We start from the raw sequence: 26322 nt of genomic DNA, 5'->3' as shown, positions 1-26322 counted from the left end.
ATGTATATGTATAACTGATTCACTTTGTTATAAAGCAGAAACTAACACACCATTATAAAGTAGTTATACTCCCATAAAGATGTTAAAAAAGATAAAAAGTTACTTATTGAGTTATAACCATCACACAGTGGCCTCTTCTCATATGGCTCTTAGGGGTGTTAACCTTTCCAACGCTAGTTCAGGCTAGCTGCACAGAGGACAGATTACCCCAACCTGAGTTGACTCACCTCAATGGTGAGTTTCCCCATTCAACTCCAATTCCAGGGAAGAAGTTTTAACACACAGAACACCAACTTATATAACTCAATTTCCAGACACCCTTAGAACCATCCTCCTTGGCCTCAGGCTTTTAGCATTTGGTCTCCATTACACATCCTACAGCTACAGCTGGCCCCCAAGACACTGGCTTTTATTTGATATTAGTTACATGGAGTTAGGCATCCTTAAATCCTACATGCAAATGTAATGCAAATAACATATAATTAGGTCATATCAACTTTAGTGGGGAACTAGGATAACTTTTTATCCTCCTGCTGTAAATGATAACCCAATCATCCTGATCAAGAGGACACCTAATGAAGAATGACTGAGTCTTTGCTAATCACCTCGGATAAGTCTCCGTTTCTCGCATGAATTTTGGCCATGCTTTCCAGCCAGGTCCTCCGTAGCTCGGGAGTGCTTGCGTAGGAGTTTGCCAGGCTGTACTGGAGATCCACCAGCATCTCGGGATCCTTCTCATGCTCCTTCATCTGAGCCGTGGCCATTAAAACAGTCCTTATACGTTTAGTCAGATCTTTCACCTCTGCTGGGAAATTGCTGTTCTTTGGAAAACAGAGAGCCTGGGTCATTATCTGTTTAGAACTCACAAATTAACTCACTTCAAGTTATGCTTTTAGCTATGGCTTGGCATCACAGTCTAGTGCATTCTAAATATTGTTCACAAATATGTATATTCTTTATGGACAAATTCTATGTATTGTGATTGTGGCTGTACACATTTGAAGATGAATTGTAGTAGATTCCATTTTGTCTCCTAGCCTACATTCTTCTAGTAATAGCACCCCGACATCCTCTAGCATCCTCTCTGGCTCTAGTTCACATGATTTGAATGGGTCTACTTCATTCCCAGGCACCAGGGGTGACACATGATATGGGCCTGGCCAATCGATCATATTCTTTTATACTCCAGGTCACAGTGATTGGCTTAGGGATGGGCATATGAAACAAGGTTGGATCAACGAGACTCAGTCCTGGGACTTTAATTGGCACTATAGAGCAAGGTGCTTTTCCCATCCATAGAATACTACCATTGTCCTCAGAATTTCTGAGAGACTTAGCTCATGGGGAGAGCCTACCTGTAAATGAAGTAAAGGAAGAAGAAAACTGCACTGAGAGACAAAGAGAGAGGTAAAACTAGAGGCAGTAGGGGAAGGGGATCTGAAAACATTATTTTAATCCCTGGGTTCAGCCATGCCTGACACCAGGCTCTATCCCTGAACTTTTCAATATTATAACTGAAGGACAAGTCTCCAGAAAGGTTTTTTTTTTTTAATTTATTTATTTTATTTATTTATTTTTGGCTGTGCTGGGTCTTCGTTGCTGTGCACGGGCTTTCTCTGATTGTAGTGAGTGGGGGCTGCTCTTCGTTGCGGTGCACGGGCTTCTCATTGCGGTGGCTTCTCTTGTTGCAGAGCATGGGCTCTAGGTGCATGGGCTTCAGTAGTTGTGGCCCGTGGGCTCTAGAGTGGATGCTCAGTAGTTGTGGCGCACGGGCTTAGCGGCTCCGCGGCATGTGGGATCTTCCTAGACCAGGGCTCAAACCCATGTCCCATGCATTGGCAGGCGGATTCCCAACCACTGTGCCACCAGGGAAGCCCCTCCAGAAAGTTTTAAAAGAGATAAAATGAATTTGACCAAGAATGAGATTATGAGAGAAACACTGTATTTCTTGGTATCTGATACTTGTGGTCAGTTTTCTTGTTAAGTGTCATTCAACCCCATATCTTGGAAATTCCACTTAACTGAGTATATGCTGAAAGTGTAAGAACTGATTATCCATTCATGCAAGCAGACTCAATATAAGTACTCAAAGGGTAAATAAACAAAATACAGAATTTGTATTTTTTATGATTTTGGTATCTCGCGAAAAGAATCCAGTTTAGTTTATTCCCAATTCTTTAAAAAAGTCCACAAAGCATTTCTTACTTTCATTTGCTTGTCTCCATTAGCAAAATTATTGGTAATTGCAAGGGAATGTTGAAACCGAGAGCCTCCAATCCCAGCATCAGCTATTAACTGGCTTACGGCCTTGATAAGCTGAAAAAGAAAAGGAAAACGGAACCTCAAAAGCAAGTAACTCCGAAATACTAGTTGTAAAGAAATCCATTGAGTTGGATGAATGTATCATTAATTTCTGCCTGTAGGCCCAATGAATGTGCTCAGAATCTGGTGGGATTTGGCATCCTAGAAACAGTCATGGTCCCTGAGTTGTGTATTCTATGATTCTATTCCCTGGCAGAAGAAAGGAAAAGTACAGGTGGAGTTATGGGTTTTGCTGATTTCTGCCCAGTTGCACTCTTTCTATGAATCGGAACTCAGTGTGATGGGCATCTTTAAGGAGGAATCTGATGGAAGAGTTGGGAAGTGGTTGCCCTGGAAACAGTAGGCTTTTATCAATGCTGAAACAAATGAGTGGTTTGAACAACAACATTAATGGAAATTGGCAGCACGTACTTGTAAGTGGGACCGGACAATTGACTTTTGCTTGTTAAATTCAAAATTCTTCCTCATAAAAAAGTATAGAAGTGCTGACGCTTCCGTCTGAGTTGACCGTGACCTGTGGTTGCAGCATTTTAGGACTTCATAGCAGAATGAGCCACACAGGTCGGCAGGCCCTTGGAAGAACGCTGAAGGAAACTGCGGAGACAGAAGTGCTGGTGAAGTGAGCAGATGCCTTCATTTTGCTCTGTTCATTCTCAAATTTTAAAATCCCTTAGAATAAAATCTTTCTTTCTTTTCTTCTTAACCTAGACTTTTTCTCCCATTTGCAGGTGGAAGAGGATATAATCTTATTTACTGAAGTCTATGTTAGTATTTTTTTTTTCCTAGAAATAATCATTCTCCACGTTGTAAGTATCCCTTGCATCAGTAACGGATGACTACCCAAAGCAGTGGAATGAGAGCTCTGAAAAAGTTTCTATTCACCCAACACTGTAAAACCCCCAGGGTCCTCAAAGGTGGACTCACCTGTATCTGATGCAGAACCTTTGACTTGGCAGGAACGGACATCACAGTTGATGGTGTATATTTCACCTAACTCTCTGCCACAAACACTGAGAACCCCAAGAATTGATGGCCAGGTGCTAATTTTGCTCCCTTTTGATATCCAGCAGATAGGCTGCCAAGGTTGTGAACTTATTTTGAGACCGTGAATCAAATAGTTTAATAAAACCAAATAAATCGTCTAATAAAACCAAATAAATCAAATAGAAGAAAACAAACTTTCTTCCCTCGATACTGAGAGATGTAAGGATTGATATGTGTTTATTGTCAGCAATAAACACTTCACTGAGCTTTTCTTGGAACCTGGAGGACCCTTACCTTGCATACAAATAGCCTCAAAGAGGCAAATACGTGCTTCAGGGCTGTGGCTGATTGGTTGACTTGAAAAAAGAGCATGTAGGTATCAAAGACCCTTTTCATCATTGAATTTTGACATTCAGATTGTTGGAGTTGTCTCTGGAAATTCAACACAGCAGTTATTTAGGATGAGTGAAAGGACACCTGTATTCTTTCAAAAAATATCTACTCTGGTCCTACTATGCGATAGGCACAATTCTGGGTGTGGAAATAAAGTGCTGAATAAGCTCTATGTTCCCAATGAAACTTACATATAGCAGTGATTGAAAAAAGTTACTAAATAAGAAAATAGAGTAGAATAATCTATGATGGAAAGTAGTTGCTTTGGGAGATAAGATTACTTTATATAGTGTGGTTAAGACCTCCCTAATGGATGAATTGACATGTGAGCTGAAAAAGTCAGCCATGGGCAGATCTGGGAGGATTGTCCAAGGAAGGAAAACCAGTTGGTACCAGGGACTTGAGATGGAATGGAGCTTATTAGTTCAAGCAGAGAAAAAAGAAAAAAAAAGAAAAAAAGAGAAAAAAGAGCAGAGTAGCCTAAGCATGGTTAGTGGGGCAGGGTCGGGAGAGAGGTAGCAGATGTGGTCACAGACAGGCAGGTCCTCAAAGGCACTGATAGAGCCTGTAAGATGTATGAGATTTGATTGACATTTCCATCGAGCAATAAAGAATTAAAATGTGGATTTTGTTTTTTCGACTGCCAGCTGACATTTTACTTGAAAATAAGACTTCCTTGCTATAATCATTCTGTTTGGTGCAGACTATTCAACCGACCCAACTTTTTCTAATTTAACCCTTAACATTTGAAAGCTCATTAGGTTGAGCTAATGTTTTTAATAACTTCATTGAGGTGTAATTGATATAATTTCTATAGTTCATATTTTATAAAATTTTATAGTTTATATTCTATTGTATGGATATGTTTCAATACCACTATTTTAAAAAATCCATTCACCTGTTGATGTACTTTTGGGTTGTTTCCAGTGTTTAATTATTAAAAAACAAAGCTGTGAATATTGATGTACAAAGCTTTGTGTGAACAAATGCTTTTATTTTTCCTGGGTAAATTCCTAGTATTGGAATGGCTGGTCACATGATAGATTATGTTGAACCTTCATTCCAGCATACGTTTTTTCAAGGTGTTTGTATCATTTTGTATTCCCACCATCAGTGAATGAGAGTTCCAGTTTCCCCAAGTTGCCAAAACTTGGTATGGTCAGTGTTTTTAAACTGCAGCCATTCTAATGGTAGGTAGTGGAATCACTTCACCAAAGATATAGAGATGGTAAGTAAGCACACAAAAAGATGCTCCACATTATCATGCTGTTTTCTCTAGCTGTTGTATCTGTTTATCTGTTGTATCTAGCTGTGCTTTGTCTCTCCCTTTGATACTGAAAAAGTAGAGTCACATTCTCCCTCAGCCCAACTTGCCTGACAGTAAAGCAAGAGAAACAAGGAAGAGAGATTGTCTATTATTGGACAATAAGGAAATATGTCTGTGTGTATATCAATTGAGCATTCGCCAACTTCTGATAAATTCTGAATCTCTTCTTTAACATGTTTTCCACTCACACTTAGGTTGATTTATGTAAGGTTAATACATTTCATTAAATGTCATAAAAACCTTAAAAACATATTCTTGACTTCACATGACTTTTCCACCTTTCATTTTATCATATTACAGAAGAAGTTACAGTCACACTCACCTGGTGGACCTGAGTGAAGAGGGCTAGCAGGTCTAGAATAGTCAGGCAAACCTCTGTAGCAATATTGGCCTCTGTGTCCACATGGTGCACGATGTCTATTTCATTGGAGTTGCCTACAAAATAAAGTAGAAAATGCATCAATGTCAGAAACAAATCTTTGTACCCTATAAAGAACTTTTTTCTATTACAACATAGTCAATGTTTACTGGTGTTTTGACGAGTAATTTTATTAAATCAAAGTGCTTTCATTTGTTCAATCTCTTTATCAGCGGAAGCAAAAACAGAGACAGAGTTTTTAGTGGGTGCTATAGACTGAATGTTTGTGTCCCCGCAAATTCATATGTCAAAGCCCTTATCCACAATATGGCGGAGTCTTTGAGAGGTAATTAGGTTATGAGAATGGAGCCCTCATGAATGGGATTAGTGCCCTTATAAAAAGAGACACCAGAGAGATCATCTCTCTCTCTCTCTGTCACGTGAGGACACAGCAAGAAGTTGGCCATCTGCAAACATGGTTCTTACCAGACATCAAATCTGCTGGCGTCTTGATCTTGGATCTCTCACCCTCTAAAACTATGAGAAATAAATGTTTGTTGTTTAAGCTACATAGTCTGTGGTATTGTGTTGTAGCAGCTCGAACTGATTAAGACTGTGTGGGTGCCCTTTTAATTTGTCAGCTATAGTTTCCAAAGGACCAGAGTAGTCTGTTCTCCATTATTTCTCACTACTTTTCCATTGATTCAGGCATTGGTAGAGTCCTATTTCCTCCATAATCAGTCTGGGTCAAGTTTTATGGTCTCAGATTAACAGACCAAACGTGGAGTCTCAGTAGATGATCTGCATTAATGGCCTCGTCAGAAAGGGATTAAATGTGTTTATAGGTTAAGGCAAATACCTTCAAACAGCTAACTGTGGTCACGTGTCCATAATCAGGAACACTTACATGATACAAAAACACTGGATCCCATTTTCTCCTCATTCACACCTGGAATGTGTGCAACACTGGATTCGAGATGGCACACTTGCTGCTTCTATGACATGGACAACTTTCTCCTCTTCCCAAAGAGTGGACAATAATCTGGTTGAGAGAGGCCACCCTAACCCCTCACAATGCCAAGTCACCTGGTTCCAGAGGAGCTACAGTGAGCATACTATATTGAGAGTTTTACTTTTCCCCTTTCTCCTCATAAGGACACTACTTTTTTTTAGATGCTTCCAGCTGATTCTCTCCTCCCAGAAATGTTCCTCAGGCTACAGCAAGCCTGAAAAGCAGTGGTCTCAGGGGCACAGCAACATTCCTTACATTTTTGAAACATAATGCATTTTATGTCCTGTACACATCTAGAGAAAAATGATAACCATCTTGTTGCTATTATTTCTGGTATACTTACTGGTCATGGTATTGTCTAACATCTGTAGGAGTTTAGGGTTAGAAAGTGCATTTTTGCCTCGAATTATCGGTAAAGTTTGTGATCTGTGCTGCTTCTGTCCTTCGTGACTGGAAGTGGTGTGCATCCTGAAAATGAAATGACAAAAATGCTTAAAGTCATAGGGATATGATAACCAAATTTTCATTCAAATTCTCTTGACCGAGTCAAATGTTAAAAAAATTTTTGAATAGAGACTTTTTATTAAAAATATTAATTATAGGTGACATGATGAGAGGAACTTTTAAAAGTACGTTTGGACAAATTTTATTTAAGCCAAAAAAGGGTTCAGAATGATAACAGATACTAAAGGATAACAGACAAATAATAGATGCTGAATTAAATTCTGCACAAACATATTCATTATTATTTAATGAAATCATGGGATTCCATGCATGTTCAGGTGGTCATTGGTTAATCAGAAAGGCATAGTGGTAGACATTAAAAAAGTACAATATTATATAGCTCAATTGTATCAATTATTTTTAGGAGGTAAAATGCAAAAAAGTAAAATCTAGTCTAAAACAACCCTTTGTCTCCTACTTCTTTGCATTCGGAAATTCTTACAGGATTTGTCTTTGCATTTGTGTCAGGCCCACAGCAGGGCTGACATATGATCCTTGTGGGGGAAAGAGCTGAGGTCGCTTCTGGGCTGCTGCTTTCCCAGAGCAGGGACAATGGCCAGGGCTCTTATTCAATACCCCTTGGCACTTCTAACTGGGGGAATGAGGAAGTAGGAATATTTCCTGTTCCCGACTTTCATTTAAGCTATCATTTCATTTAAGCTTTCATTTAAGCTATCTGATGGCCAAGGTCATAGAAAATTTCTTTGAGGAAAGCAGGCAATAGGAGATACTGAAGAGTCAAGCCTGAAAAAGAAACAACTTTTTCTCTTTGTCTTACTTCTCAAGGCTTATTCGATTCTGGCTAAATCAAATGCTCTGGATGGATTGGGACCCTAGAGATCTAACCTTGGCTTTCAGTAGCCAGGAGAGTCTGGGTCATTTCTGTAGCTACAAGGAATAATGGGTTTGGGGCTGTATGGTTTGGGGCTGTATGGCTTGGACCTTTGGGACTGGATTATTTCCAGGTTTTGAGTCTTCTTCAGTCTGTAACTCCTGGAGGAAAAGCCATGGCTTCTGGGAGGGGAGTCGTGGGAACGACCAGGACCTGTCCAGATGGTTTAGGGAGGGGCCTAACGTCTAACCCACCAGACGTCTCCAAAACTGCAGTGACCTCAGGTGGGCTACGACTGTCATTAAAGTAATTGTTTACCGTCCTCTACTCAACTGCCATTTATTTTCTCATAAGGGGCCATTTCAAGGGGTCCCCATGGATAAACAGGCAAAATTTATTTTATGGTTTATTAGCTATGTACTACATTCATATTTCTTTCTAAAGCTCTTTCTAAAATATAGCCATTTTCATATTATACATTATTATGATACTCCTGGGGAGAATAAATCAAACTGGAGAAAATTTTAGCAAAGAATTCTGATTTACTAGACCCAGAGGAGCTTTAAGGCAGGATTTTAGGGCAAATGTTTCCTGTAGGGTAGGTTAATGAAGGGTGACCCTAGGCTTTATATACTATTCTAATGACTAAAAAACCTAAAATGAGCTTACGGGGCCAGCTATGCTTCCTACTGCCCTTGACCCTTTAAAAAACACATTAAGCTCTAAGAATACTGATAAATTATTACACTTACTACTAAGAGGAAAGGGGAGATATGACCTCACATTTTACTTTGTCACTAGATTAGCAAACATTACAATAGGCATTTATTGGAATTATGTCTTTTCAGGTTCAATTAAATTAAGATACTCATTGACCCTATACAAGGCATTGTACGCTAGGTGCACATAAATAAGGCAAATCCTTGCTTCTAGGTTTTCACAAGCTAGTGGGGCAGATAGGGATGTGCCGTCAAAGCTTCTTCAGAGAAACATACAGAGTTTCTTGAGATCTGTTTTTGGTTTGAGATATATATATATACACAGACACACACACACATGCGCATGTGTGTGTGCATATGTGTGTATCCACAGCCTATATATATATATATATATATATATATATATGTATGTATGTATACACACACACACACACACACACACACACACGTACACTCACAATATAATTTTAAATATCAAGCAAATGTGACAGTACCATTGCGGCAAGAGGCCAGAAGTCTGGCAGGATGGATTAGATCCTTTGAGAGTTCCATTGTTTTGGGTGGACTGCACGAATTTAAACGCAGCAGCAATTTTTCTGCAAGGAAAACTGAAGTTTTAATATGAGCTCAGTGTTTGTAATTGATATATGAATTAAAAAAAGGCAACTGACAAAGTGATTACTGAACAATGAAATATTCCACATGCTATGAAAAATAAAATCACACTTTCTTCTGGAAATGGGAAATTGCGGGTTTAGGGAAGATGCCAGGGGCACTGCTGTCTCTCATGAGAAAAGGATGACAGCACAGTTTTCTAGATTAATTGCTTTTTTTAGTTTATTGGAAGTATTTTCTTAAATAGGTATCTTTCAAGTTATTTTCATATAAAGATGGATAAATTAGTTGAGAAGTTACATGAAATGTGGTTTCCTTTCAGAAATGTGTTTTGTGCTTTTTCCCTGGACAGCTTTAACTGTTCCTAGATCTACTACGGCTATAGGGTATTCATCAAACTTCTATGTCTAATGTGAGGTCAACCTTAAAATCCTTATTTGCATTTTAAGATTTCTAACATAAATCTCTAAGTCTAACCTGATCCATTAATAATATGTCATAATTTTTTTCAAAATACCAGACTAACCTTTTGGAATTTAAAATTATTACCTTATTATGTTACGTTTTCCTAGGTATCTGAAATTTTGAAGACAAACACTAGAAAGGAAAAAAATGTCACATTCTAATTATTCACGCCTTTTTATTTATACAAAGTGTTCATCCAAGTATATTAAAAGAAAAATATTGTTTTCTTTAAATAGTTTGTGCATTATTACTGATAGATCATTCACCATATGGTACCTAGAATGAAAAATGGTATACTAAAGTATTTTGAAGGTTCTAGAAAAAAGCATTATGTAATCAACTCTAAAACTTACTCCAAGATGCTGAAGAAGTCGGACACCTCTGGACTGGGCGCTCTTTGCCAGTAGGCAATCAGAGTCTCTGAAAGGAAACCCCGAGTAGTATGAGACTCTTTGAAATTCCAAGTTTTTTTCTTCTTTTTAAAATTTAAATTTAAAGAACTCTCTTTACCCTCTGAAATTGTTTTCATAATGTGAAGAAAGCACATAAGAAGACTCCTGGTTTCTGCTTGATCTAACTTGTCAAACCGAAGAGTTGAGCCTATCAAAGACAAGGGTCTTGGGATCTAGGAATGAAGAACCAATTAGGATTGAGTAAGCATAGGAGATTGCTGACTGGTAATATGCTCAGTAAGTTTGGGAGGGAAGCCGTACCTTTTCACAGTTTTCAGTCTTCTCACTGCTCTTCTCATTGGTACTTGGGTTGGAGTCAAGACTTGCTAACGAAGCTCTGGAATCAGCATGGTTTACTGTAGAAATAGCTATTGATGAAAATGCTGTAAACACAAGCCACAGCACACAGACGGTAATGAGATGCGTGGGCACACAACACAGAAAGCTAAAATGATGAACCAAAAAGATGCTGGTCATTCAGGTGGTAGCAGTATTGTGAAAAGCTGACATAATAGAGTCTGCTGGAATTGCCATGAAAGATATGCAACTTTTAAAATATGATTATAACAGCCATGCCAGCCTTAAGGATTTAGGAAAATGTAGACCTTTTTAACTGGAAATAAATCTTTTTTCCTTTGATTTCTTAAAAAGCTTTTGAAAGAACATTTCTGTTTTAAAATGAATAATAAAGGTTCCTAATGATGCTTTGGGGGAAGAAGCTTTCAATTTTTGACAGTTTATAAGAAATTAAGATGACATTTCCAAAATAGTTCTTAAGAATAATCTTTGAAGTTGAAGGGCTATTATACTTTAAAAGGCCGTATGCAATGAAAACTTCAAGATTGTCTCCAGAATGAAACAATTTGATAACATCGGAGAAGACTGCTCCTCGATCCAAGTAAAAATGAACACTAAGTAGAAGAGGAAGTTGCTGGACGGCATGCAAAGAAATATGTAACAAGACTCTTCAGCTATATAAATGCAGTATACTTTGTCACATAGATTAGGTGTAATGAATTATGGAGTGGGTAAAAAGCACAGTGATATACAACGTAAACACGGGTGAGAGTTAAACACAACTGTCTGGAAGGTTTGAAGTACCTGCTATGGAATTTAAAACATCTTTAGAAAATGATGTGTCCACAGAGTTTGCATATTTCATAGCTGACTGGGTGTGGAATCCTCCATTGGTGCTGAGGTCATCTCTAGACCCCTGTATTCAAAGCACAGAAGAAATTAGTGGGAATCATCATATTTCAGCATTGCAAACCCACATATGCCTTCTTCGTTACACTTTCCATTAGATGATACGCGATTTGATCTTTTATATTTCAGCAAAACCTTCTGCCAAACTAGGCAATGAAAATTAATATAGTTAAACCATACTCTTAGTCAGACTTTAAATCTTACGTGATTTAAAAAATTTTTAACAATGTAGTAGAAACTATCTTTTAGATATAGACTAAATGGCTGGAATGGTTATTGATAAATTCACTGATTTAAAAAAATTTTAATTGAGGTATAGTTGATGTACAATATTATATAAGTTACAGGTGTACAATATAGGGATTCACAATTTGTAAAGGTTATACTCTATTTACAGTTATTATAAAATATTGGCTATATTCCCTATGTTGTATAATATATTCTTATAGTTTATTTTATACATAATAGTTTGTACCTCTTAATCCCCTACCCCTATTGCCTCTCACCCCCCTTCCCTCTCCCCACTGGTAATCACTAGTTTGTTCTATATATATGTGAATCTGCTTCTTTTTTTGTCATATTCACTAGTTTGTTGTATTTTTTAGATTCTACCTATAAGCGATATCATAAATTCATTGATTATATTGTAGATTATATATCATTATTATCATGGATTATTTTATGTATATTACTATTATTTAAAACTAGATTTTAGGTACTTATTATAGGCCAGTATCTATGATGAATGTTCTCTATTCCACAATTTAATCCTCCTAAGAACCTTGTGATACAGGTATTCTCTTCCATTTTATAAATGAGGAAACAGAGGCTTAAAGAAGTTGGATAACTTATCTAAGGTCACATAGATAGTAACTGATACTATTGGGATTTGAACAAGGTCTAAAAAAAAAATTCCAAAGACATAGCTCCTAACTTCTAGATGGTAACATCTTGCCTGGATTCAGCAGTGCGTCAACTCATCTGGGAGTTGAACACAGTCAAAGGATCTCAAGAGGGTTGTTGTGAAGTCACTAGGCTGGCTCAGTGGAGGAGGGGTGACAAAACAGGCCACTCCTGGGCTGTGACTACAAATAAGGCACGTGGCTCTACTGACACCAGATGGGCCTAAACCTGATGCAGAAAGCTGGTGGGGAAAGGTGTACACTGAGGATGGGGCCATGAATGCAACAGAGGAACGTGGTACAAACTGGAGAGAATTGGAAGGTGATGCAGAGAACAGAGGACAATGAAAACAAAATGCTGAAAAGATGGACAAGTGGAAGGCGTCAGTGACCAATCTGGAACAAATGACACTATGTAAACGTCTCAAAGCACCTAGCAAGAAGTGCTGTTTAATTCTTAGTTTGGTCACAGTTGGGGGAAAATAGTTATCTATGGCAAAAATATAAAAAAGGCGAATTCTTTATTACGATAGACACTTGGAATATTCTGCAGACTTACCTGATTCGATGTATTGATGGTAAAAGGATACAGGTCCTTCAGGTAAATCCTTGGCATATTGTCCAGAAGCATGCCATAGAGGGGCATGTATAAACTTGCTATCTGGGCCTGCTTCTCCTAGGTGAAAAAGTAGTCAAAAGAAATGATTTACCTAAAAATCAATAGACTTGTAGGTTTGATATGCATTTAATGCAGTGAACCATTAAATGGTGTTTAGGGAAGGGAGAGAGGAAGACCACTTACTGGTTCTCTGTATCGATCATCAAATGAATGCTTAGCCATTAGATTTTTTAGGACAGCTAAAGCCAAGTGCCTGATATCTTGGTCTTCTTGCAGAGCAAAGCCAACTTCTCGGAGCAGAATTCCGATTAAGAAGTGTTTGCGGCAAAACTCATTTGTGACTGAATATTCAGGCATATCTTTGTGAGGAAGGTAAAGAGATCATGTTATTGAAAATCAACTGATCACTTGATAATCGAGAGATTTAGCAAACAACTATCAACCCCTCTCACTACTAGGAGGGATTCAGTAATACAGAGATGAAAAATGTGAAGAGGGGCATTCAGCAAGTATTCTGTTTATACTAATCCAAATAGTACTCAGTGTCAAATGTCAAATTCCATAAAAGTGGCATGTCTACAATAGTACCGGAGTTGAAAGGAGAAAAGCTTATATTCTGCCTGGAGGAATCAGGAGATGTGACCGGAGGGAATATGTTGAGATGGACCTTTGAGGTTGCTCAAGGTTGAAGATGCAAAGAGTCTGGGGGGCGGGGGGGGGGGCAGTTGGAGGCAGTGGGTAGAGGAGAGGAAGTTGGGAGAAGGGAGAGGGTTTCAGTGGCACAGACTTCTGAAAGCACAGTTATGTGGGGAGCACAGGTATGGAGGAGACCAGTAAGCACAGCAGCCAAAAGAGGAGTGGCGAGAATTACGACTGAAGAGATATACTGGGACTGGATGATGGGCAAAATCAAGTACAAATTCCTAAGCTGGTGTCTAGGTCCCTGAACCATTTGCACGTAATTCTACAGGAAATGTTAAGTGACTGACAGCTTTGAGATCAGTGGCCCAATCGGACCTGTGCTTTATTGAGCCATTAATATGATAGGCTATAAATGGGAATTAGACTGTAAGGAGATGTGGGGTGAGGGCTACCATGCAGGAGGCTGGAGGAACAGGGAAGTGGGGATGGTGAGAAGGCCTCTGGACCTGGGGTAGCAGGACCCAAGGAGTAGCAGTAAAATCACCAGGACACGTGAGCTGCAGGACGTGAAAGAGCAAAGAGAGAGGAAAACCAAAGGGGGCTGCACCCTTGTGAGTCTGAACTATAGAGAAAAGAGTGCTAAAATCTCAAGTAATAGTGCGTTTATCGAGAACGGGCCAATGTGCTTCCTAAACGTAACTGTTAATAGCAGGACTAGCGTCCAACCTATAGAACAGGTATTGTGTGCCAACACTCGGCTAAGCGCTTTGCAAGCGTTATCTCCGTTACTCCTCATAGCTACCCGTTAGGAAGAATGAACTATTAGAATACTCCAGGTCATAACTGACCAGGAGCAAAGTAAACACACTGATTTTTAAAAAATACTGCTGGGGGCAGAAGTACGGGGAATGTGGAAGTTCAGGGAACTAAGATCAAAGGGCTTAGGTTAAATAAATCTTTCCATGAAATACTGAGTAATAATGAGGGGCCAGGAAGAGAACCAAGCTTTCCGATTCCCAATCTATGGCTAGAAAAAAAATTGCCAGGACTATTTGAAGTTATAAACTGGTCTGGGGTAAAAATAAACTTATGTGATTCTAATAATCTCAAATCCTGAGAGAATGGTTTGAACAGGGGTGTGGTTTATTGATAGAAATATTATATAGTTTCATTGAGCAAGCGTGTTATTACATACGATTGGGAATTTTATTTATGATGCCCTCTAAGAAATTTCAGATGCTTTGGGAAATTAAGAAAATTCCAACTCTGGAGAATAAAGTATGAAAGAATTCAAGTTGGGGAAGCATTTAATTATCTGTGACAAGAGAAAAGCTCAATCAACTTTTTGACTATTTTGATTAGATGGTATTAAACATATGGCTACTTATTAGCATCTGGAATTTCCAGTTGGAAATCTGAACTATCTATACTCATCAATATTATCAAATTATGATGTGGTTATTGATGCTGAGATAGTGTAATATAAAATATCATTATTTACCTGATGCATGTAACTCTTGTATTGATTCTGAAGGTGTCAAAGGATCTGGAGGTAATATAAATAAACAAAAAATTCAGATACATACATACTCAGAGACACACTGTATTCATTAACTATGTGTAATTTATACTGAAAAATTAAAATACACTGGCCTAAAATATGAGCGAGTCCCTTCAAAAAAGCTTTGTTTCTCAAGACAAGTACCTGAGGTTGTTTACTTCTTTCCTTAAAAATGAATGCCGTGAACAGAATTATTTTAATTCTTAGCCTTCTTCTTGGACACCTTTTTGTTCTATCAGAAATCTGCTTGCTACGAAACATATTTTTATGTTCGCTGTTGATAATATCATATCTACACAGAGACTGTCAGGCCTTTTTCTGAGCTACTGATAAGCAGTAAACAACCAGAATCCAAATGACAAAAACAGGTTTGATCCTCTTGAGTGTCGTAACCAGCCTGCCTAACGCAGTAATATCTTGGCACTAGTTCATAAACATAAAACAAAAAGCGAAGAATGTTACAGTCCCAAATAACTTTTCCACCCTTTATTCTATGAAGGCATTTAGATAAATGTATTTCGTAAATTGGAAAAAGAATGGAATAATGTATACAGCTTATATTTAAGATTGACATGACAAAACTTTTTTTTTTTTTTTACATCTTTATTGGGTTATAATTGCTTTACAATGGTGTGTTAGTTTCTGCTTTATAACAAAGTGAATCAGTTATACATATACATATGTTCCCATATCTCTTCCCTCTTGCGTCTCCCTCCCTCCCACCCTCCCTATGCCACCCCTCCAGGAGGTCACAAAGCACCGAGCTGATCTCCCTGTGCTATGCGGCTGCTTCCCACTAGCTGTCTACCTTACGTTTGGTAGTGTATATATGTCCATGCCTCTCTCTCGCTTTGTCACAGCTCACCCTTGTTCATTGCAGCTCTATTTACAATAGCCCAGAGATGGAAGCAACCTAAGTGCCCATCATCGGATGAATGGATAAAGAAGATGTGGCACATATATACAATGGAATATTACTCAGCCATAAAAAGAAATGAAATTGAGCTATTTGTAACGAGGTGGATAGACTTAGAGTCTGTCATACAGAGTGAAGTAAGTCAGAAAGAGAAAGACAAATACCGTATGCTAACTCATATATATGGAATTTAAGAAAAAAAAATGTCATGAAGAACCAAGGGGGTAAGACAGGAATAAAGACAGACCTACTAGACAAAACTTTTATAGGCTTGATAATGTACGTTACTTTCTCTTTCCTTCCAAAATATTAGTGTGAGCTATAATACATATGAAGAGGCTCTTTACCATCTTAGTTTCTGCTTTCCATGAATATCAAAACTGTGCCTTGTAATTTACTCATGCTTAGAAGTATTTAATTAATCAATTTATTTATTTTATTGAGGTAAAACTGACATATAACATTATATTAGTTTCTAGTGCACCACATGACTTGATATATGTACACCTTACAAAGTAGAAGTAAAGTATTTTAAGGTCCTAAATCATTTAAGTATTTTCTACGTAGCTTGATGTTTGATTAGTTTCTGATGTCTAGATGGGCGATGCTTATTCTCTACCATGATCATGCTGATATGTGTGTGTATATACATATTTTAACAAAAGTAATAAATGAAAATATTTTCTATAGACCATTTATACTATAGTAAGTATAGTAAACAATATGTGAGGCCCCATTTTTACCTGTGCGCCCATCTCTGCCTCTTTCTGACCCAGAGGTATTGAGTGTTTACCATGGTGCCCATTTGTCTGCCTTCTTTTCTCCCTTTCAAGGTAACAGTTTTCTTTGTATAAAACTCATTTTGAGGAATTGCATTTTAATGTACACACCTTGATAATCTTAAATGAATTTATACTCACAAAGTATAACTTTTCCTCCCTGTAATTTTATGTCTCTCAAAATCAAAGGAAAGTTGTCTTTTGGAGCCAGTATGGTGAAAGACAGTATGGGTCTAGGTTAAAATTCTTTGATTTACAAGCATTAATTTTATGGTTTTCTTGGCCTTCTCATTAATGAAAAAGGAAACATAGACAAAAATTGAGAAATACAGAGCTGTATTCTTTACCACATGCCACCAACTTCTGCATTTTAACCTGATTACCTGGATCTAATCCCATGTGAAAACTTCAGACAAAACCAACATTGAAGAAACAGGAAAACAACAACAAATAAACAAAGGCAAAACAAACAAAAAAATATATTTGTTCCCATTGTAGGAACAGACAAAAATTCTGGGAATTATTACCTGGAATGTTTGCTGATCTTATGGGGAGACACAAAGGAATAAAGTGTTCATGCTGACATACTTCTTGGAGGAAATCAAATTTATACTGGCATAAGGTCTGAAAAAGAAGCAAAGAAATGACTATTATCACACACTAAGAAAGTTAATGGAAAATCTGCACTTGAATCTTACATCTAAAAAGGAGGTGGGGTTACTTTTGTGTGACCACTGGGTCATTGTTAAATTTAAAGGATTTTGTCCCCTCTGAAGTGGTAAATGTAGTCAGGCCCCCTGTTTTTGGAGATTGGACAAGGCCTGTTCAGGAAATGATCCCAGCTGCAACCTACATTGAGTTTCTATGAGATACAATCTTACTCAGACCTATGTTTTGCTTCTTTTGGCATGTATGTAACATGTTTATTCTGGGAAAAATAGGTCCTCACCACATGTACAGAGGTCTTCAACTACACTCAGCTCAAAGAACATATCACTCCAATCAACTCCTAAGATCCAGTGCTAAGGAAGACAGTGGTGCAGATAATCTAAAGTTAGAGTGAATCTCTCTCCATCTGCCATTTGTTTTTGGAGTACATTATCTAATTCCACCTCTTCCCTGCCCTAGCAAACAGGTCTGTCATTTCAATAATGTTTTGAGTAGGACAGAGATAAACGAAGTGCAGACATGGTCTAAGACAACTTAACACAATCACATAAATAGGAACAATTAGCATGTTCATAACCATTCTATTTTCATTGTCATGCAAACTAAGTAATCAATTTTTAAGACTCAGATTGTGTTCACTGTATTCACTAATATCAGCTAACAAAATAAAATATATTCCATTTGCTCAGATATTTTAGAATCATATTTTGTGGCCACTTTAGTCAATAATTTAAAATACTGCCGTCTCAAACAAGGGTAGTATCTGACTTAATCCTTTGCACATCCAAGTGAAACGAAGCATAATTAAATTACATGGTAGTCATTCTTCACTGAGTATGTTCTGTTTGGTTTTTGATAAAATATATAGTTTAAGTTCACTGGAATTATACCTAAAATGATATTCTGAAAATGTCATGCATAACTGGAGCCCTAATGAAGGATATCCTTCCAAAAAATATTTACAGAGAGAGCTGGATTCTCAAAATCAAATGACATATAACCATGTAACTCTCCTAGCCTAAAGTAAATCTCCACTGCCGAAAAATAATGTTCGGGCTCCTAAGCATAACATGAAAGGCTCCAAGGAGATCATTATTATTTTTGGCTTTTCTATATTCGTTACTCTTTCCCAATACCTAGATAATTTCCCATCGGGGACTTATCTTCCTCCCAATGGGTGAAGGTTAATGGGGAACTATTAATTCAGGTGCCCTGTCTTCCCTCCCTAAGAGGCAGGCATGTGACCCAAAGCAGGTTGGTCACATGCTTCCTCTCTGGAATGTAAATCTTTAGCCGAGTATTAAGAAGGAGAAAAGGGTCCCATTTGCGTATTTAGACAGCAGCAGACCCTGGCCACTGGTTCATCCTCTGTGATTACTCTTGTGCCTGGAAGTGCCTTGGTCACTGCTCTTTTCCAAGCTTAGTTCTGCAGCTCTTTCATCAATGCTGTTTACCCCAATATCCTTCCCCAAAATTCCCTTTTGCTCAAATTGGAGTAAGCTTCTGTTGCTGCGAGACAAAGAACCTTAACTGATAAACTTTCACGGTCTGGTCCACTTCCAATCTTATTTCCCTCTAGCATATGCCAAACTCAGACTCATAGCTCAGTGGTTCTCAAACTCGAGAATGCACAGGCATCACCTGAAAGTCTTGTTGCAATCCAGATTTCTGGGCTCCACCCGTGGTAGCTCTGTTCCGAGATCACTGGTCTAGGAACCACACTTTGAAAACCGCTGCTCTCTAGACAGTACCGTTCCCTATCTCCCAAAACATAGCCCCTATTTGGGTAGGGTGATCAACTGTCCCATTTTGCCCAAGACTGAAGGTTTCCAGGGAAGTGGGACTTTCAGTGCTAAAACCAAGACAGTTCTGAGTAAACCGGAGGCAGAAGAATTGCAGGTGGAAAGAATCACTCCTTTCACTGCCCACAGGAAATAAAAGTGAAATGTAAACACTCTCATTCCACACTCCTTTTTTGTCCCCCGTGAAGGAAGGAATGGGTAGACTTACTGAGCATGTGAACCGTTTTAAAAGGCTGCCTCCCATTGGTATAGAAATTATTTTTTGATATGGATAATGCATAGGTTATTGTTTTAGACAGATATACACAGAGACCGGTTCATTTATTTATAATGCAGCAGTTTAGAAAGCAAGCACTCCTGTACGTGGTTCTTACCTTGGGATCACCAGAGGAGAACATGCTGATATAACTGTTAACCGTCTTAAACACAAAACCCCGGTCCATAAACGTAAAGCAGCGCTAAAAAAGTAAAATTCTAAATTCAGACGTTTTTACTTTAAGGATCATTAAAGATGTTAGAAAAGATGATTGAATATATTGAAGTAAAATAGCATTTAACTAAATGTGCTGTATAATAAATGTCTTAAAAATCTCTGCAATATGTTTAAACATTCATCCACATACGGGAACTAATTAAAATACTAGATACAGTACACACACCAGAAAGTTACAAACCCATATTTATCAATTTTATAAAACATCTCTTGGAGCTTTGCAATGAGCCCTTTCCTTTTAATATAGAAAGTTTTAGCTTTTACTTGTCTATTTTTAAAAACCACTTAGTTACATTTTATTATTATTTTCTTTTAGTAATTCGATTCCATAATTCCTCAGGTGAAGAAACTTGCTGTGCAACATTGGGTAGGAACAGGGCAGAGACATGTCAGGAAAACCTTTTAAAATCTCACTGGCCGAAAAAAAAAAAAAAAATCTCACTGGCCTCCTTCAGCAGAATAGCTTTTCTTTTCAGCCAAGGCAGCTTGAATTTGAAGAGTGAAGGTAAGAGATCCTGGGATTTCTATCAGTGAGCTGCCCACTGCCTCTTTATTATGTTGTCAATCCCTCTTAACTGGAGAAACGAGAGCCTTAAACAGTAGGTAGGTTTGGAGGAGTCAGGCAAGCGTGCCAACTTGGTACAGCACCTGCTCTCTCTCCCAAAGACCCATGGCCATGTCACCAGTAACCAAGCTACAGTGGCCAATTACTGCACTGGAAAAGTGTGAAGTGGGCATGGACCATAGTTACTGATGCAGTATCTTGGGGAGGCACTATAGCAGATTGGCATATGGGGTCATCACTGCGTGTGTGTGGGTTGCATTCTGCCCAGCCACATGTGTGTGAGCATGTGTACTACATGGGAAAATTTCTCAGCTGCTATATCACTCAGCATCGAAGCCTTCTTTCTCGTCCAAAGAGCCCTGTATGGTCCATTGTACTGGTTTTGCATCCCTTAATCTCTCCTCAATTTTACAAACAAATCTCTTTTCTCAGAAAGGACTGAACATAAAATCTTGTTATAGGTAGTCTACCAAGAGCAAAGTCTCCCACTGAAATACGCCCGTGTGTAAACATGAGCTTTTTTCTCTAATAACATTTTTCCAGTTGCTTGGTCATTTATATGTTTGTTTTGTTTCCTTTTCCATTTTTCTTTGTTTTCTTCTGAGTTTTTTTTTCATTACCTATTCATTACTGTGTTAACATACTGCTTCATTTATATTTTCATTTTCAATATGGATTTAAGTTCTTTCAATAACTCTCCCCTTAGAAAAAAGTAAATGGCTCCCATGTCCTCCCACCTCCCAAAAGAACAGTGAGGAAAGGTAGACAGCAGAGCATAATCATAAGCGCAGAACACGTAGAGCACCTAAAAGGGGAGGATGGGAGGAAAAGAGGGCTTTCGTGTCTTCTACACTATGCAGGCTCCCAGCTAGTGTGTCAAATCCTCCCAGGCTTTCCATCTGCAGAAGGAAGTCCCGACTGGTGACCCTTGGACTATCCCCAATATGGAGCTCCCTCCCCGGAAGACCTCTGCTGTCTCTTTCCTGCTGGGAAGAAGCTTGTGTCTCACCTTGCAGAGAGAGGAAGACCACCCAGTATAACTGTGGGTTCTAGAAACTTCTCAAGAAACAACAAGAGAAAAGAAGCCCTTTGGTGAAGACACAGGGCCCTTTGATTAGACAGAGAAGGGGTTGGTGAGTCCTGTCATTGAACAAGGGTAGTGGTGAGAAGAAGGCTGCCTACCCTGGGGATCTAGGGAAACTCACGTAAGACTTTCTTGAGATTTAAGAAGACTTTGTTTGTGGTAAACTTGTCATTCTCTTTCTAAGGGACAGTGAGGGAAAAGGAGGGGTCATTCCTAAGATACAAAGTCAGCAGAATCAGCCTTCTTCCTGCAGAGAGCCCTCCTGCAGATCAAGCTTCATCAAATGTGTCTCTCCTGTCACCAGTCCCGTGTCTGGTCCATCCCAGCATCTTCTTAACCCCAGGCGAAGGGACCTCTCTGCTTTTATTTATCTATCTATCTATTTATTTATTTATTTAGCGGTACGTGGGGCTCTCACTGCTGTGGCCTCTTCCTTTGCGGAGCATAGGCTCCGGACGCGCAGGCTCAGAGGCCATGGCTCACGGGCCCAGCCGTTCCGCGGCACGTGGGATCCTCCCGGACCGGGGCACGAACCCGCGTCCCCTGCATCAGCAGGCGGACTCAACCACTGCGCCACCAGGGAAGCCCCTGCTTTTATTTTAAAATAATTTATATTAACCTTCTACATGAGTAGAAAATAATTTATAACAGGCTCTGGTAATCTATGGCCCATGAGCCAAAACTGGCACACTGTCTGTTTTTCAAAAGAAAGTTTTACTGACACAGCTACAGCCATTTGTTTATATATTGTCTATGGCGAATGGTCTATGGTTGTTTCTGTATTACAGTTGCAGAGTTGGGTAGTTGTCACAGAGACTGTATGTTCTGCAGAACTAAAAATATTTAATATTTGACCATTTATAGAAAACAATTTTGCAGATTATTGATATAAAGGATATATACCCTATCAGACTTTTTCTGAGTTTAGCTTAGTAAACTAAAAGCCAAATATTCTAAATTACATGCAAAAATATATTTTTGTATATATGGCTGTTGTAATGAAAAAATGTTTATTTTGTCTCACCAACTGTGAAAGTCACAGTTTTACTCTATAGATGGTTCAGTGATGAGTTATGAAATCCCAAATTGCAAAACACACCACCTGAGTGACTTTCCCTGTATATTTTACAAAACCTCTGGGCCCATCATTTCCTTTCCTTTGCCCCTGTGCTAGGCATTAGCTTATGTACCATCCACAGCAACTTTTGCATAGATGAAGTTTCTAGAAAACATTTATTTATTCCACAAACACAGAACATTTAAGGAAAATAGAGTAGATATGAAGACTTTCCCTTTTCACTGACTTGCTTATCCATCTTTTTTTTCATAATTAGAACTATCACAGATGTTTCTTTAAACATAATTTGCTACCAAAGTCTGTTTTTTATATTAGATAATTTCCAAATGATTTCCAAATGCTAATTGAAATAAAGTAGAGATTAGTCAGATGAGCATTGTACAATGCTTGTATGATGGACTTTTATAATGTACAATATATTAAACTAATGTTTTCATTTATAGACTTCACATATAAGTATTGCTTTCAGTTTGCACTTCATGGATCCATATATCTTATAGACTATATTTGTTTTATCTATTGTCAATCCATGCTTTTTACCCACAGATTTCACAACCACTGGTATCACCATTAGATTTATACTTTGTGGCTTTTTTCATCTTGGACATTCATGTTAGACATTAGTTTATGTACCACCAGAAGCAACTTTTGCATAAATGAGCTCCAAGGAAAACATATATTTATTCTAATAAGTACAGAGCATTTAAGGCAAAAAGAGTGGATAATAATAGGTCTTTTCCCTTTTTAAGAGACTTGCTTATGCAACCTTTTTTTTTTGGAATTTTGGGAAGAATATTGCAGATATTTCTTGAATGTAATTTGCTTACAAATCAGACAGTATGCCATTTTTTTCCCAAATTTTCTTTTCCATCAAGCACTTCAAATAAACTACTAGCATAGTAATAAACTTTATTCTCATAGGTCTTAAAAACATGGTAGAAAACTAGAGTAATTTTTTTCTCCTTTACTCTTTTCCTCCTCAACTCTGACCATCCCTTTCTCTTCCTGAAGCAAGAAAAAAAGCAAAAATAAGAGGCATAACAGTGAAGAAAAAGAAATACAAGATGAGAACAAATATAGTATGCAATTTGAAACTGCATTTAACACATTAAAAAAGAAATTAGACTGAATTAAAACTCACCAAAGACAACTTAAGCTAATTTTCCATCTACCTCCATAGCCTCTTAACTTTGTTAGTAGTATTTATTTATACATTCCCACACCTATCCAGTATGTTCTGGTGTCTACCACAAAGAAACAAGTGAAGTGGCTTCGTCAGTAGTCAACAGTTGGGCAAAAGAAGGAATAGAAGAAAAACATTATCTTTCTGGTTGAATGTATTATCTGTTAAATGATACACCATCATTCTACATTAGCTTTTCTTGGACTAAGCACATTTTTCTTCTCAATTCAATAGAAATGCCTGTAATTCAAAGAAATGATGCTAAATATATGTATGTATATATATATATGTATATATATATTCACTTTATGTTGCTCAATACTTTAACTGATAATTTTCCTTTTATGCGATTAATGCACAATATTTTCATCATGTTAAAAGAGCCTAGAGGTAATATAACAAAAATGCTAAATTCCTCAAAATTTTCCCAAAGTGGCTATTTGGCATCACTGTTAGAGCTGGATCCAATCCAAAACATCACTTCAAGGGCAGAAAAGCCCAAGAGAATAATATTGTCACAGTGCAGCTTCTTTAAAAATCTCATTTTTCTCTTTAAAAATATTTAGAAGTACTACACTTGGCAACACTCAAGTAGATACTTTTCTTTAACCTTGGTTTTTATTCTGTATGACTCCAAATTGGAAAAAGTATCAAAAAGTTTTTCAAGCAAGAAAGATGTATAGATGAAAGTATTCATCTAATCCTGGTAGTCCTGACTTTTCATCATAAATGAAACTGTGACTTAAATTGACATTTAGAGTATCTCACACCCACTATCACAGAGGCTTGAATAGAACTGTGATCTTGTATAATTGTACCTTAAGAAATCTGGCAACGCTGTGGTTTGCCCTTCTTGTTTCTTCAAGTGCATCTTTGTTTTTCCAAATCATGTGGTCGGCTAGGCTCATGACAAGATTGTCCAATTCATTTTGGTAAGATTCAGGAAATCTTTGAGGCCGAGAAAGCTAAGGAAAGAATGGATCATTTCTTTATAATGTGACCTGTGAAATACTAAGCCTGGAAAACATAAACTGTAAGACTTACTACAAACAAAAAGTCTTTCTGAAAACTTGAAAGCAATAATAAAATAGAAGCCCTTTTAATTTCAAGGTCATGATTTTCATCATTTTCATTTAATGTTTCCTTCTATTTTGCCCAATAAGTTTTTCACTTTTTCATTATAAATTATAACATATATGAATTGCAGACTATTGAGACAATGTAGAAATGTAACATTTTTTTATAACCTCTTAATTCCCCTCCTTTCCCTCTCCGGAAATAACTGCTATCAATGGTTTAATGAATATTATTCTAGATTTTCTTTGACTCACAGTTCTCTAATTTAAAAATCAATTATTTTGATTTTTTAAAACTAGGAATCCTCCAATAAACAACTATAAGAAATCAGTGAATGAATAACTGAATGGGTACAGATATCGGTTTGTAATGTTCTCTAATAAGTAGTGAGTCCCAGCTAGTCTTTTTAAAACATTTATTTCAGCTTTATTGAGTTATAGTTGATATATAAAATTATATTTAAAGCATACACTGTGGTGCTTTCATACACATACACATTGTGAAAGAATTCCACCCTCCACCCCTCATCTAGTTAATTAAGCCATCCATCAGCTCACATACATATTTTTGGGGAGAGAACATTTAAGTTCTACTCTCGGCAAATTTCAATTACACAATACAGTGTTATCACCATGTTTTCCATTAGATGCTCAAACCTTATTTATCTTATAGATGAAGGTTTACACAAGCTAGTCTTAACTCAATGGTCCCAGCATATGCCACCGCAGGTGCCTGTGGGACTTCACAGTCAAGATGTTTTGCCGCAAGATAAAAAGTGATTTGGCTGTGAGATTACATAACATACAGTGAATAAAACTCTGTAGGCCCCTAAAGACTGCCCTCAGTCCAGGAATCCAACACCCCCCCCCCCCCAATTTGAACTCCTGCACATAAAGGGAAAGTTTCAGGCAGCTGAGTTTTCCCATTTCAGTCTCTACTTGGTGAATTTACACAGCTTCTTTGCACGAGATAGGTAAGATTCATTCATCTTTACAAGTTGGCTTTAAAATTAGACTCGCATTTTCACTATAGACAGAAACAGACAATTGAGAGTTAGTGCCATATTCTCTAAAATTCTGAGCACCCAGCCTTCCATGAGGCAAGAATAAAAACCACGGAGGCTAAAATTACAGGAACTGCATAGAACAAACAGTGATTAATTGTTGGACGCTGGAGCTGACTTGGACTGGCTTTTTTTTAAGCCATTGTACCAGGACATGACTGTATAGGCATTTTGAGGATTTTATGGTTACCCCCTGTATATATTCAAAGCTTATTGTTGAAATCAAATGAAGTTAAAAACAAATAAACCTAATGAATTTAATTGCAGACATCATTTTTCATCTTGCTCTGTGTACCCTGGGGAAATAAGGGTGAACAACTCACCTATGAAAGCAACAATCACTTTTTAGATAATCAAAGCACATTTGTAGTTTTCCTTTTTTCATTGTGTTAGTCCTCCAAGATACATTAAACATATCAATGTCAACATTTTCTTCACAAGGACATACAGTAATACCTTGGACTTTGATAACCCCTCTGTTCCTCTGTCTTTTCTGCCTTCCTTTCAAACTCCCCTTGTAGCCTACTCCCACTCTTAACCCAAAGACATGCTGCTCAGTAAACACACGAGCAATATTTTTAATTGTTCTCTGGAAGTCTATCCCAAGGGCTTGAGGCGGGAGAATTCCTGAGCTGGGGACGGTGGATTTTCTCTCTCAGGACAGGGGAGGAAGGGGGGTAAAGTGACCACATGGTTGAAT

At 37.9% G+C, this 26322-nt stretch overlaps 1 protein-coding gene across 4 annotated transcripts in view; it reads right to left on the bottom strand.

The window, feature by feature from the left end:
• Positions 1-26322, bottom strand: part of DOCK10 (dedicator of cytokinesis 10) — a gene marked incomplete at its 5' end in the record, with an annotated part of 280108 nt that overhangs the window by 27603 nt on the left and 226183 nt on the right. For all 4 annotated transcript variants that reach the window (XM_082658291.1, XM_082658290.1, XM_082658292.1 and 1 more), the window contains 18 exons: positions 606-821; positions 2206-2316; positions 2734-2916; positions 3601-3738; positions 5349-5461; positions 6740-6864; positions 8946-9047; positions 9616-9663; positions 9885-9951; positions 10042-10156; positions 10245-10366; positions 11085-11196; positions 12651-12767; positions 12894-13069; positions 14854-14898; positions 17136-17232; positions 19454-19537; positions 24301-24447. In XM_082658291.1, the coding sequence (XP_082514417.1) occupies positions 606-821; positions 2206-2316; positions 2734-2916; positions 3601-3738; positions 5349-5461; positions 6740-6864; positions 8946-9047; positions 9616-9663; positions 9885-9951; positions 10042-10156; positions 10245-10366; positions 11085-11196; positions 12651-12767; positions 12894-13069; positions 14854-14898; positions 17136-17232; positions 19454-19537; positions 24301-24447 (2118 nt within the window). The remainder of the gene's footprint in view (positions 1-605; positions 822-2205; positions 2317-2733; positions 2917-3600; positions 3739-5348; positions 5462-6739; positions 6865-8945; positions 9048-9615; positions 9664-9884; positions 9952-10041; positions 10157-10244; positions 10367-11084; positions 11197-12650; positions 12768-12893; positions 13070-14853; positions 14899-17135; positions 17233-19453; positions 19538-24300; positions 24448-26322) is intronic.

The sequence above is a fragment of the Grampus griseus genome (assembly GCF_964374135.1).
Source record: "Grampus griseus genome assembly, chromosome: 7".
NCBI classification, from domain to species: Eukaryota; Metazoa; Chordata; class Mammalia; order Artiodactyla; family Delphinidae; genus Grampus; species Grampus griseus.
This window is presented reverse-complemented; position numbering and strand designations above follow the sequence as displayed.